Source organism: Hylobates moloch, unplaced genomic scaffold, assembly GCF_009828535.3.
Source record: "Hylobates moloch isolate HMO894 unplaced genomic scaffold, HMol_V3 SCAFFOLD_9, whole genome shotgun sequence".
NCBI lineage: Eukaryota > Metazoa > Chordata > Mammalia > Primates > Hylobatidae > Hylobates > Hylobates moloch.
Genome location: NW_026652284.1, coordinates 20,953,165 through 20,966,959, shown reverse-complemented (window position 1 = coordinate 20,966,959; position 13,795 = coordinate 20,953,165). Strand labels below are relative to the sequence as shown.

At 52.2% G+C, this 13,795-nt stretch overlaps 1 protein-coding gene across 2 annotated transcripts; it reads right to left on the bottom strand.

The window, feature by feature from the left end:
- Positions 1-1,018: 1,018 nt before the first annotated feature.
- C1QA (complement C1q A chain) lies at positions 1,019-4,172 on the bottom strand. 2 transcript variants are annotated; one of them, XM_058444641.1, is made up of 3 exons: positions 3,776-4,172; positions 2,855-3,024; positions 1,019-1,795 (listed from the first exon to the last, which is right to left on the bottom strand). In XM_058444641.1, the coding sequence occupies exons 2-3, from the start codon at positions 3,015-3,017 to the stop codon at positions 1,221-1,223; spliced, it is 738 nt and encodes a 245-aa protein (XP_058300624.1). In that variant the 5' UTR covers positions 3,018-3,024; positions 3,776-4,172; the 3' UTR covers positions 1,019-1,220. The 2 variants fall into 2 exon arrangements, with proteins under 2 accessions (XP_058300624.1, XP_032615121.1); XM_032759230.2 differs by having other exon boundaries at positions 3,933-4,010.
- Positions 4,173-13,795: the final 9,623 nt, after the last annotated feature.

Sequence of the window (13,795 nt, the reverse complement as noted above, 5' to 3'; positions counted from 1 at the left end):
CTCAGCTCACTGTAACCTCTGCCTCCCTGATTCAAGCGATTCTCCTGCCTCAGCTTCCCAAGTAGCTGGGACTACAGGTGTGCGCCACCATGCCTAGCTAATTTTTGTATTTTTAGTAGAGACAGGGTTTCACTGTATGTTGGCCAGGCTGGTCTCGAACTCCTGACCTCAAGTGATCTGCCTGCCTTGGCCTCCCAAAGTGTTGGGATTACAGGCATGAGCCACTGTGACTGGCCCCCAGATCCTCCCCTTAGATGCTGATTTGCTGATTGATGCCTACTCCTCGCAGCCTCAGTTTCATCTTCTGTAATGTAGGGCCATCATACCATACCCAGAGCTTGGTCATAAAGATTAAATAAAATATAATAATAGCAAAAACTTCCACAGCCCCTGTTATAAACTGAGCACTACAATTTTCATGTATTAAGTCATTTAATCCTCCCAATGACCCTTTGAGGTAGGCGTTATCATCAGTCCCACTTTACAGATAAGGAAACTGAGATCTCAGAGCTCGATCAACACGCACATGATTAGACAGCTAATAAGTGGTGGCATCAGGATTCGAACCTGGGTAGATGAGGCTGCTAGGACCTGCTAAACACATCATGTGAAATACTAAGAATGGGCCGGGCGTGGTGGCACACGCCTCTAATCTCAGCACTTTGGGAGGCTGAGGCTGGAGGATCACTTGAGGTCAGGAGTTCGAGACCAGCCTGGCCAACATGGTGAAACCCCTTCTCTACTAAAAATACAAAAAATCCACCTGGCATGGTGGCAGATGCCTGTAATCCCAGCTACTTAGGAGACTGAGGCGGGAGAGTTGCTTGAACCTGGGAGGCGGAGGTTGCAGTGACCGAAGATCAAGCCATTGCACTCCAGCCTGGGTGACAAGAGCGAAACTCTATCTTAAAAAAAAAAAAAAAAAAAAAAACTAAGGACGGACCTGACTCTGAAGCACTGGATTGTTACCATTCTTAGGCCTCCCTCTCAATGCCCCGAGTAGCAACTGAAGCTCATATTCAGCAGACACAGACACAGATGTTTATTCCAGGAAGAGGTCTAAGAAACGAGCTTCTTACAGCATGTGTCACGGGGCAGCCAGTCCTGGGGCTCTGGGAGCCAGCCCCCTCCCTTCAGCAGCTGAAGCAACAGTGCCCCCATTTTACAGAGCAGAGCATGGAAGCCAGAGAAGTGGGTTGGGGAGGGGGTCCTTCCCTGGCTCAGGCAGACGGGAAGATGAGGAAGCCGCTGAAGACGCTGTCGGCCTCAGAGCCCTGGTAAATGTGACCCTTTTTGGGGTCTTTTTCGACCCAGACTTGGTCACCCTGCTGCAGCTGAAGCACTATGCCCCCTGACACCACCTGGAAGAGCCCGTTGTTGCTGGTGTCACAGAAGCCCAGGGAGCGTCGGACCTGGCCCCTTGAGGAGGAGACGATGGACAGGCAGATTTCCCTCTGGGACACCACCTGGAAGGTGAAGTAGTAGTAGCCGGGTACAGAGCAGACGAATCGGCCCGAGTGGTTCTGGTATGGCTCTTCCTGGTTGGTGATGACTGTGTCGAAGATGACCACGTTGCCCCCCACTGGGGGGTTTCGCCGAATGGCCGAGAAGGCCGGCCGCAGCTGGTCCTTGACGTTTCCTGGGTTGCCCTTGGTGCCTTTAATTCCCGGGTTGCCACGGGCCCCGAGGGGGCCGCTGGGCCCCGGGTAGCCCACCTTGCCGGGGTTTCCAGAGGTCCCGGGTTCCCCCTGGTCTCCTTTAAGGCCTCGGATGCCTGTCCGGATGCCAGGGGCCCCTGTGGGGAGAAATGCCAGATTGGGAGTGAGAGTCCGATGCCTACTGGTCCTCAGGGAGAGAGCTGGACCCCCTGAGTCTATGGGATAAAGGGCAATGAAGCACCTGGGCCTTCAGGACATTGCCCCTTCTGACTGGCTGTGTGACTTTGGGCAAGTGTCTCAACCTCTCTGAGCCTCCACTTCATCTGTAAAGTGGCGAGAAGTGTGAACAGGCACTTGGGAAAGTGTCAGGTTCTGGGAAATGCATGGAACTCTGGCTGCTCTGCTGTGTTCCTGCCCAAGGCTGAGGACTCCCTACCCCTCTGGGGCACTGACCTTGACTTGGCTTCAGGTTCAGGGACCACATGTAGGATGCCCAGATGCAAATTATTGCAAATGTCTACGTGATCCTTCCGGTCTGCTTTGGACTAGGAGGCCCAAGGGGATTCCATGAGACTCCCTTTCCACTTTGGTCAGGACCTCCTCCCTTTTCCGTCACCCCTGGCCTTTCTTCTAGAATGTGAGTCTCTGAAGCCTAAAGGGGCTGGGGAGGCGGAAGCAGGGACAGTGTTGGGGATGCTGGAAGGAAGTGAAGGGACAGATGCAGTTATTTGATCCCTCTGTATGTGCCAGGCAGTGTTATTTTTCCATTTTACGGATAAGGCCACTTAGGCTCAGAGAGGGCCAATAACTTGCTTGAGGTCACACAGCAAGGCAGTGGCTCCTGAGTCTAAACTCTGAGTCCTCATTTTTCTGGCAAGAGAACCATGAACAAGGACTCAGCATTGCTGCCAGAACTTTCGCTTTCACTGCTCAAAGCAAGTCATTCTCCAGAGGGGGAAGGTGAAGCCGAAGAAAGAGGACCCAGGCAGTAAACGGGGAGTGGAGAGGCCTGAGGACATGACCTGGGGAGAAGGCTAGGCCTCCCTTAGACCCTGGGGCCAAGTACAAACTGGAGGGGATTCATGGGGCATTGGGGGCAGACGGACTCCTGGTTCTCAGTGCCACCCCAAGCCTTCGCCCTGGAGGCCAAGCCAGGCCAAGATCCGAGGGGCTGGGCCCCGAGGGAGGGTGCTTACCCGGCTCCCCTTGCTCCCCCTTGAGGCCTGGCCGCCCCGGTCTGCCGGGTCTTCCTGCCTCCCCTTTCTTCCCGTCTGGTGCTCGGCACAAGTCCTCGGTCACCACAGAGGCCAGCGATATGGCCAGCACACAGACCACCAGCCATCCCCGGGGGCCCTCCATGATGCCTCTGTGGAGACACGGGAGGGCCTGGGCAGGTTGGACATCACACTCACACCCAGCTCACACCCTTGAGTCCCATGCACACAATGATATATGCACAGTCCTCCCCCAGAGCACATGCACCCTCCGGGGCTCTCAATGTCCACTCTCAATCCAGCCCCAGGGACCCCACGCATATACACAGAACCACAAACTCACACACACCCACACATGCAGCCAAGCACACCCACATCATCACACACTCACACAAACACAGCCTCTCATCCATGCACCTACAAAACACAGTAGGCAATCTCAGAAATCCACTATACCCCCCTAGACACACAACTCATACCCAAATAGACTCTGTCCCTCACTTGCACAGACACACACATTCATACACTCCCACAGGTAATCGATTTCATTGAACAAATATGTATTGAGCACCTGCTCCTTATTTAATTAACACTGGCTCACCCAGATGGTGGAGCTCTGCATACACACAGGAAATCACAAACGCCCAAAGTGACACCTGCTCACTCTTCCGCATGCTCAGCGCCTTTCAGCACCCACCTGAGCATGGGTGGCTGGCTGCCCCCACAGTACCCTCTGCTGGGTCCCACTGCCCGCTCTAACACCCCAGGCTTTTCCTGGTTTCTTATGTGTTGGGGGGCCAGGACCCAGGAACCCTGGTCTCACCCTTCAGTTGTTGGGTCTAACTCATGGCCTCTCGCCCTCCCCCAAGCCCTGGCTCAAGGAGTTAAGGTCCCTCCACTCACCCATTCTGGGTCCCGGATCAGTGCTGCACCCCCATCCCTGTCCTAGAATCGGCCACAGTTATTTCCCCCCTCCCTTCCTCAGCTGCCCAGCCTCCTGGGCCAGCTGCCCTGGGTCCCAGAACTCTGCAGCCCCCTCCCTCTGGGACTCTGGCCTCACCTGCCTCCCGTTGTCAACTCCAAATGGATGCTCCTGCCCTCCGCCCAGGGACCCTGTGGGCTGCCCAACAGGAGTGGCGCCAGGCTGTGGCCAAGTTTCACATCCCTTCCTACTTCCCCTTCTCCAGACCTGCCCCCTGAACTTCCCCAGGGGCCAGAAGCTCACCAGGGACATTTCAAGCAGACTTCAGCAAGACTGGGACATTGGGCGTCCTGCCCCAGCAACAGCTGGTGTGGGGGTGGGGGCAATGAGGCCAGTGCCTGTGAGGATGTGGGGTGGAGGCCGTGCAGGGTGAGGCTTTGAGAACCAGAGAAGCACAGAACACCAGAGCAGAAGGAATCTTTAAAAAAATCTGCCCCTTGTAGGACTTTTCATGATTATGAAAGTGACATGCAATTCATTGCCAAAAGCTTGGAAAATACAAAGAAGAAAGAACAGTGCATTGATGAGAAGGAAGCACAGCAATCCGTTTCTAGACTTGCTGCTTCCTAGTTGCATGTCTTTGGGAAATTACTTGACCTCTTGGGCCCTCAGTTTTATATGTACATTGGGAATGGGGTTCTACATCATCTCATTATTATAACATTTTAATGATCTACACATACAAAACACTTGGCACATGGTGAACACTTAGTCACTAGCTTTTGCCAACATTTTAAAAAACAAGTCTAGGTGCTTTGGCTCACGCCTGTAATCCCAGCATTTTGGGAGGTCAAGGCAGGTGGATCACTTGAGGTCAGGAGTTTGAGAGCAGCCTGGCCAACATGGTGAAACTCCATCTCTACTAAAAATTTAAAAAATAGCCAGGTGTGGTAGCATGCACCTGTGTAGTCCCAGCTATTTGGGAGGCTGAGCTTGGAGGATTGCTTGAGCCCAGGAGGTTGAGGCTGCAGTGAGCTTTGATCTTACCACTGCACTCCTGCCTGGGAGACAGAGCAAGACCCCATCTCAAAAAAAAAAAAAAACAGAAATGGCAATGGCGGGCCATCTGGAATGGCTGCTGTCATCACACCGGCTGCAGCAGGGAGGCACGGCCAGGGCTGCATGATCCATGTAGCCAGTGGGAGCTGGGGACAGTGGGAACCCCGCCCTCCTGGACACCACTACAGCTGTCAAACCACAGCTGAAGACCCAGGCCTCCTGTTCCATGGAGCGGGGGCGGGGGGGCGGAGGGGCCGCCATCCCCCATGCAGCTGTGGCTGCCTAAACTGCAGCTGTGGACCCAGGCATCCCTGCACTCTTGGGGGCCTGGGAAGGCCCCCCGCCCCACCCTTGTCTGCTCCCGCTGCCTGGCTTCTCCCTGCTCTTGGCGCCCACTCTGATCTTAGAGCAAAGTTGGTGCTGAGCCTGGGTGCTGTCGCAGCCTGGTTGGGTGTGTGCATGCTTGGGGCAGTGCTGACACGCTAGCCCCCTGCTGCCTTGGCCCCCTCCCGACTTTAGGCACTGACTAGCATGGAAGGAAAGCCAAGGGGAAACTGAGGGCAGCTTGGCACTGGCCTGCAGACACCCCTTGGCATGAACAGCCTGGCACCATGAACAGCAGCAGGAGACAGGCTCCTGGGTGGAAGGGGATGGGTCCCTGGTAAGGCCCTACCTTCAAGCCAGAGAGGGCCTGAAGGCTGGGGGACCAGGCTGCCAGTGCCACAGACCAGAGTGGGAACTTATCGTATATTTTCTGGGCTTGCCTATGGCCACCCATGGACCAATCAGTATGCACTTCCTCCCCTCTGAGGCCCATGAAAGCTTCAGGCTCAGCCAGAGCTGGGCAGACATTGGGATGACTAGCTGCCGAGAGGAGCTACCTGCTCCAGGGCCTCCTGTCTGGTGAGAGCTGCAGAGATGGCAGAACAATCTGCCTGCAGAAAGGAGCTTCCCACTCCAGGGTCTTCCCTCTTCTGAAAGCTGGGAAGTCGACAGGATGACCTGCCTGCAGAGGGGAGCTTCCCATTCCAGGGTCTCCTCTCTGCTAGGAGCTGAACACTCATCAGGATACCCTGGCTGTAGAAAGGAGCTGCCCCCTGAGGGAGGCTCTGCAGGAGGCTGAGCTGTTCTATCGCTCAATAAAGCTCCTCTTCGTCTTGCTCACTCCCCACTTATCTGCATACCTCATTCTTCCAGGTTGCAGGATAAGAACTTGGGACCCATCAAATGGTGGGGCTGAAAGAGCTGTAACACAAAGAAGGCTGAAACATGCCCCTTCCTTGCCACGGTGCAGGTGAAGAGAAGGAGAGAAGAGCTGCGGCCCTCCAGGGAACCCAGACCTGGGAGCTCCCCAAGCTGGGGCTGTGACTCCCTTTTCGGGGCCCTGTGGTTCCTGGCATCTCGAAGCTTCCGGGTGCCACCGTGTTCCCCGGTGCCAGCTGTGGAAGCTGCTTGTGGTGTACTTGGTCTAGCCACAGCCTCTCAGAGAGCTGGCACCCATGCTGGCACCTGGAGCTGCTCACCCCGCTGCAGCAGCCGGCATGTCTGACTGTGTGCAGTGTCCAGACCCCACGCTCACTCACACACCCCTCACTGTTCCATGCCTGACTTGCCCTGGGCAGATGTGGAACCCAGGCTGGTAATGTGAGCTGAGTGTAGCCTGCCAGGAGGAATGAGTGAAACGAGCCCAGTAGGCCCGAGCAAAACTTGGGCAAAGGTGCCACCAGCCACAGAGGTTTCCGGCCAGAAAATGACACCCCAAAGATCCCATAACACCATCTCAAAAAAAAAAAACAAAAAACGAAAAAACAAAACCCAGCAACAAAAGCGTGTGAATTCTACCATCTAGAGACAATTGCTGCTAGTGTTTAAACAGATCATCTAGCCTTACTCACCTTAACTGATGGGGTGCTCATTACCTGTCAGCACGGCACACTGCATCATTGTCAGCTTGGACCCTGAGAATGCTTTTCTTTAGATAGAGAGGCTCTGTCTCTCCCAGACTGGAGACCAATGTGTTCAGGCCTGGGCTGACCACATCTGTCTGCTTCTTCTCATGAGCATGTTTTTGTTTGTTTGTTTGTTTTTTTGTTTTCTGAAAATTTTGCCAGAGGCAGGAGAAGGAAAAGAGGAGGAGGAGAGAGGAGATAAGGGAAGGCCGTTGTGAGTGGGCAGATGAAGGATGGTCTAGAGCCAGGGTTTTTGAGCTTTGGGGACTTCTTTTTTATTTGCAATCTTGTGTGGCATCTGATGTGTGTCAAACAGATAAAAATGGGGATACTGGGTTGAAGGGTGGGGGCCCAGAGCTCCCCCTGACAGCGCCTCCCATGCTCCCTGGATTCAGAAAGTTCGTAGAGCTGGAAATCTCACCTGCTCGGCCCATACCTAACTCACAGAGTGACCCTGGGCAAGTTATCTCATCCTTCTGAACCCCACTTTCTCCATCTACCAAGATGTGGGAGTGGGTGGGAGGTGGGAAGGCTGCCCCAAATGGTCTCTAACATCCCTTCTAGTCTCCTTCTCCTCCTCCTCCTCCTCCTTCTTCTTCTTTCTTTGAGACAGAGTCTCACTTTGTTGCCCAGGCTGGAGTGTAGTGGCTCGATCTCGGCTCACTGCAACCTCTGCCTCACGGGTTCAAGAGATTCTCCTGCCTCAGCCTTCCGAGTAGCTGGGATTACAGGCATGCGTGCACCACCATGCCTAGCTAATTTTTGTATTTTTAGTAGAGACGGGATTTTGTCATATTGCCCAGGCTGGTCTTGAACTCCTGACCTCAGGTGATCTGCCCATCTCGGCCTCCCAAAGTGCTGGGATTACAGGTGTGAGCCACCGCGCCCGGCCCAGTATCCATCTTCTTCGTCTTCTTCTCCTTCTCCTTCTCCTTTTTTTTTTTTGAGACAGAGTCTCACTTTGTTGCACAGGCTGGAGTGTAGTGGCTCGATCTCGGCTCACTGCAACCTCTGCCTCCTGGGTTCAAGAGATTCTCCAGCCTCAGCCTTCCAAGTAGCTGGGATTACAGGTGTGTGTGCACCACCACGCCCAGCTAATTTTAGTATTTTTAGTAGAGACGGGGTTTTGCCATGTTGCCCAGGCTGGTCTCAAACTCCTGACCTCAGGTGATCTGCCCATCTAGGCCTCCCAAAGTGCTAGGATTACAGGTGCGAGCCACTGCGCCCGGCCCAGTATCCATCTTCTTTGACTGCATCGCGTCAGCCCCGCTTGCCGGCCAGAGGAGTTAGAAACATGACACGCCCGAGCCAGAAACACCAGCCCCACGTGCCTTATTTTACTCTGATGACACAAAGGACCAGAGACAAAAAAAAGACTTGCCCAGGGTCACACAGACAGGGGCAAGAGTTGGCAAGAGGAAAAATCAGATACTGTGAAAAGCTTCTCAAAGTCTAGTTTTCAAAATATTGAATTATAGTTCCTATAGAAATACAGTGTGGGAATGCGTCAGTGTCTTCTTGTAGGTTGTTAATGGAGGAACCAGCTGGGTGACAAAGCTAGTTCAATGGATATGGAAAAAAAAATATGTGTACCTATATACGGAGAGAGAGAGAGAGAGTCAGTTAAAACAACAAGAATTCTGGAATATTCATAAGATTGTTAAGTTAGATACAAAACTGATTAATGTTCTATAGGGCAATAAAATCATCATGTTGGGGCTATCTTCTCTATTGAAAATAAATCATTTGAATCTCTACTAGACAAAAATAATTTGCAACTTATCAGTTTTCTACCAGTTAACAGCTATCTTTACCGAATCTGGGCTCTAATCAATAGTAAATAATAAGTCAAGCCAAGTGACATCCCCCTAGAGTGTCAGATGACCCTTAGGAGGGCTTGTTAGATACAGCTCTCATTTGACTTTGAAAGGACACCGGTTATCTATTTGCCTTATTTCCAAGTGTTGGATGATTTTACTTATCAGGCTGTTGCAAGAGTATAAACACTTCCCAAGAAATAAAAGACATCGATACTAATGCACATATCATTAGTGTGAGAAATAAAAGGGTCAGCAATGGCCCTGTGCGTGTCACAACAGGGACACCTTCAGGCGGAGAGGAAGGGCATATTCTTCCCTTTCTCCAGAGCCCAGACTCCTAGACAGAGGCAGGAGATGTGGGGAAGAGAGGAAATTCCTAGCCATGCTGGCACAGTTATGATCCATGAGGTTCAGTCTCAGAGTGGGATCAAGGGTCAAATAAATAACCAAAAAATAATTTTTAAATGACTCGAATTCTTTATGGCGGAGTCACATCCCGTTCAAGGGTTGGGTTGCAAAATCGGCATACGAGGCAAACGTAAATGGTGTGTATCACCATTGTAAATGGTGGAAAAATTCTTCGAACAGCACCACGTGAAAGACTGTATTACCGTTTCACAATAGTCTTTTGCCGTCAGTTTTCACTCCAATAGTAGAACAGATTTCTTGTTCTTCAGTTGAGTACCAGTTGGTTAAGGTTAACCAACTGCCCCACCACTCACACACAAAGGAATTTAATCTTTGGAGACTGGAGCCACCCTTGGAGGTGAGGTGTTTAGATCATGGGGGGTTCACAGGAGCTGAGGCAGACTTGGGGACAGCAGACCTCTCCCAGCCACGGTCCCTCCAGAAATAGGCTCTTAGAAGACAATATCCCCTGGCCGGGAGCAGTGGCTCATGCCTGTAATCCCAGCACTTTGGGAGGTCGAGGAGGGTGGATGAACTGAGGCCAGGAGTTCGAGACCAGCCTGACCAACATGGATAAACTCTGTCTCTACCAAAAGTATAAAAGTAGCCGGGAGTGGTGGCACATGCCTGTAATCCCTGCTACTCTGGAGGCTGAGGCAGGACAATTGCTTGAACCCAGGAGGTGGAGGTTGCAGTGAGCCAAGATCGTGCCATTGCACTCCAGCCTGGGCGACAAGAGTGAAACTCCGTCTCAAAAAAAAAAAAAAAAAAAGACAGTATCCCCTGCCTTACTTAAATTGCGATTTCTAGTTGTTTCTCTGAGTCCTATTAGGCAAAGTGGAGATAGTCAAGTGTGTATATAATGTGACTCTGAGATGCTTGTGTATTTCTTTTAAAAAAATTGAGGCATAATTTGCACACAGTAAAACGCGCACATCTCAAGCACACTGCTCAGTGGCTTACACCTGCATGCACAGGCCCTCTACCACCACTCGGATCAGAGTGCGGAGTATCCATCTCCCCAGCAAGGCAGCCGTGCCCCTCCGAGTCAGCAGTGCTCCCCTTCACCCGCAAAGTAACCGGTGTTCTGCTCTCCCTCACCATTGGTGCCTTCTGCCTGTTCTTGAACTTCATGTCAATGGAATCATGCAGCCTGTGCTCTTTTGTGTCTGGCTTCTTTTGATGAGCATGCCGGTGAGATGCATCTGTGTTACCGTGTGTCAGTTCGCGTGGTATTGCTGAGTGCTACTCCATTGCATGCATACACAGTATCACACTTTGTTGACCCCTTCTATTGGTACAGAGTTTGGGCTATGTTGAATAAAGCTGCTAAGAACATTCTCGTGCAAGTCCTCTGCCCCACCCAGCCCTGTGAACAGATACACTCAATCCTCTGCTCTACGTTTGAATACCAGGAAGGATGCATAGAGTTGACACCAGTGCTCTTTGCTCTCTTCCATCCACTCCTCCAGACCTCTGTCTTCAACTTCCTGTCTCCACCAAAAAAAAATCCCCCGGCCCCTCTGCCCAGAGCCACTGTTCCTCCTTCTCCCCGACTCTCTTGCTCTCTGTTCTTTCTTATGGAGATTGTCTTAGTCTTGCCTTTCGTGCAAAACCCTCCTTCTGGGCCTTTTGGGGTCTATCCTTCCATTCTCTGTCCCCACCACCCAATAAAATCAGGGTTTGGTTAGCAAGTGGTTGGGGGAGGCATTTGGAATTGGGTAGGGAGCTGTTGTGTGAGAGAACTGCCATGCGTTGTCTGTGCACACTCTTTATTCTTTTCTTGGCAGATAAAAGCACTTCTTGGGATTATTTTATGAAACACAGAGGGGATTGTAAACAACAGATCGTTTGTTGTGGAGATGGAGGCAGCGTGTGTTCAAATTCAGTGTCTGTCTCTCTTTGGCTGTGTGAGCTTGCACGAGTAGCCTCCTGTGTCTGGGGCTCTAGCACCTCACCTATAAACTGGGAATGATGACCTCAAACTATGCGAGGCTTCCAGGCAGCAGTGTGGCTGGTCTCTGGCACACAGTAGGCGCTTAGCACAATGTTTTACCTCCTCCTACTCTCACCTGGCACTCAGAGGGCTGGTGCATGAAAGAAAATTTGGAAAAAAAAAAAAAGACAAAGAAGATTTATTGGGGGAGGGGGAGTGAAGAAAAATAGGAAGAAATAAAGCCCCCCAGCTGGAAGCCAGCACCCTGAATGCCCATGAGGGAGGCAGCCCAGCCTGGAGGGGAACTGGGAGGAGCTGCTCTGGAGACATTCCCCACAGGCAAATATAGCCGGAAGCCACCAGGCAGGTAAGATGTAAAAAGATTAAAAGGACTAAGAGAGATTTTGGAAAACAAACAGATCGGGCTGTGGGAGCCAACAAGGAGGTATTACCTCCACCTTGAGAGGGCTGGGCCTGACGTCCAGGTTGCTGGGAGACGCAAGCTTCCAAGGAGCTCACATAGGCACGAGGGTCGCAAGAGAGTGGCCAGGGAGAGCCCGGAGTGCAAATGATCTCCCTCATCTGCCCATCACAGGACCTGAAATTCCTCCTGTAGCCATTCTTTCCACAGGGTAAGCTTTGTCCTCTCTGGGGTGTTTTGAGGTTGATGCTGCCCCGTGGTGTGTTTGCAAGATGCTAACAGGCTTTTCCTTGTGAGCCCTACTGAATGCTGGACTTCCTACTGGGTGTTTAATACACGACCTCACTTCATCATCAGAATCCCAGGGGAGGTGGCATGGTGACAGCCCCTTTTACGGATGAGGTAACTGAGGTTCAGAGAGGGTAAGTGACTTATACAAGGTCACACAGCCTGTAAATTGAATAGTTATTTCTTTCTTTTTTTGGCACGGAGTCTCTCTCTGTGGCCCAGGCTGGAGTGCAGTGGCGTGGTCTCGGCTCACTGAAACCGCCGCCTTCTGGGATCAAGTGATTCTGGTGCCTCAGCCTCCCAAGCAGCTGGGATTACAGGCTCACACCACGACACCTGGCTATTTTTTTTTTTTTTTTTTTTTAGATGAAGTCTTGCTCTGTCGCCAGACTGGAGTTCAGTGGCACGATCTCGGCTCATTGTAACCTCTGCCTCCCGGGTTTAAGCAATTCTTCTACCTCAGCCTCCCGAGTAGCTGGGACTACAGGTGCACGCCACCATGCCTGGCTAATTTTTGGGTTTTTTTTTTAGTAGGGACAGGGTTTCACCATGTTGGCCAGGATGGTCTCCATCTCTTGATCTCGTGATCTGCCCGCCTTGGCCTCCCAAAGAGCTGGGATTACAGGTGTGAGCCACTGCGCCTGGCCTGGAATAGTTATTTCTACCACATTGGGTTACCTTCCTGAGAGTGTGTCATTGGCATCCGTCCTGCAGATTGGGGTCTGAAACAGCAATCCTGAAAGGGGTGGGGAGGAGTACAGAGGAGATGAACGTGTTGAGTATGGGGACTCTGAGGGCGAGATCTGCCAGCTTCACACATTTACCTCCCTCATGCCAGGCATTTAACATCATCTCACGTAATTGACATGAGATCCTTACAGGGTGGTATTTTGGTTCATTTCCAAAGATGAAAAACTGAGGCTCAGAGAGGTGCGATGACTTGCGCATGGGTCTAGGTTTGCCAGATTTAACAAATGAGAATTCAGGATGCATATTTTAATTTGCATTTCAGATAAACAACAGTACGCATGGGATATACTTATGCTAAAACAATGATTTCGCCTGCATTTTATCTGGCAACCTCCGTAGGTGACGCAGGCTATAAGTGGCGGTTACCCCCGCTCCCTGTGGCTCTCTGGCAAGAGCCATCTAGGGAGGGGTGAGGGTGCGAGGGTGTTTCTGTCTGCCTCCCAAGGGGATGTGAGCCTCACCCATCCACCTAGGGGCCAAGATTACTGCTCCGGTGGGCTGGCCAGAACCTCAGCCCAGTTCCCCCACCATGGTTCCCACATCATCACCATGGAAGGCTGCCTTCTGGGGTGTCTCTAACTGCCCCAGACTTTTTATCAGCAGAGGCCACTGTGGGCTGGAGGTAGGGGACTTGGGTTCCATTCCTTGGACAAATCACCCCCCTGGGCTTCAGCCTCTCTGCTGTAAAGAGGAGGGAGCTGTACCGAAGCCGTGGGTCCCTGGAGCAGAGTTACCTAGGGGAGCTGGGGAAGAACACCACTGCCAAGCTGCATGCTCTCTACAACCTCAGAGGCTAGGGGTGGGGCCTCTGTATTTAAACAGGTGCCCCGAGTGAGCTGAGGCTGGCAGCCCAGTCCCTTTCTGGGGCTTTGACAGTGACTAAGGGTCTTTCCAACCTTGGCACGTTAGCTGGGCCTGCCGTGGACCTTTGGACATGATATCTGACAAGTGGGGAGAGGCACTGGAGGGCTTAGAAATGACTCAAAGAGGGAGAGGCAGAGCCCAGGGGATTGGGGAGGGGAGAGAAATGCCTTCAGGGACGGGGCAAAGCCAGAAGGCCATGTTTGTTGGGTGGGAGTAGGAGGGAGGGCAGGTCCCTAAATCTCCCCAGAGGCTGAGACCATTTCCAATCTTGGAATTCAGGCCTATTTCTTACATCTAAGTAGAGATGTATGTTTTCCATGGCCCCTGCCTGGTTCCTGAGATTCCCCGTGCAGGGGCTGGTGAGGTTACTGCCATCATTCTTAATGAACTGATGGGGGATGCAGAGGGCTGAGTCACCTGTGTCACACAGAGGAGAGGTCCAGTCTCCAGCCCACCAGCCCTGCCCTAGGATGGTCCCGGAAGGGGTCCTGTCCCAGCCTTCTCCC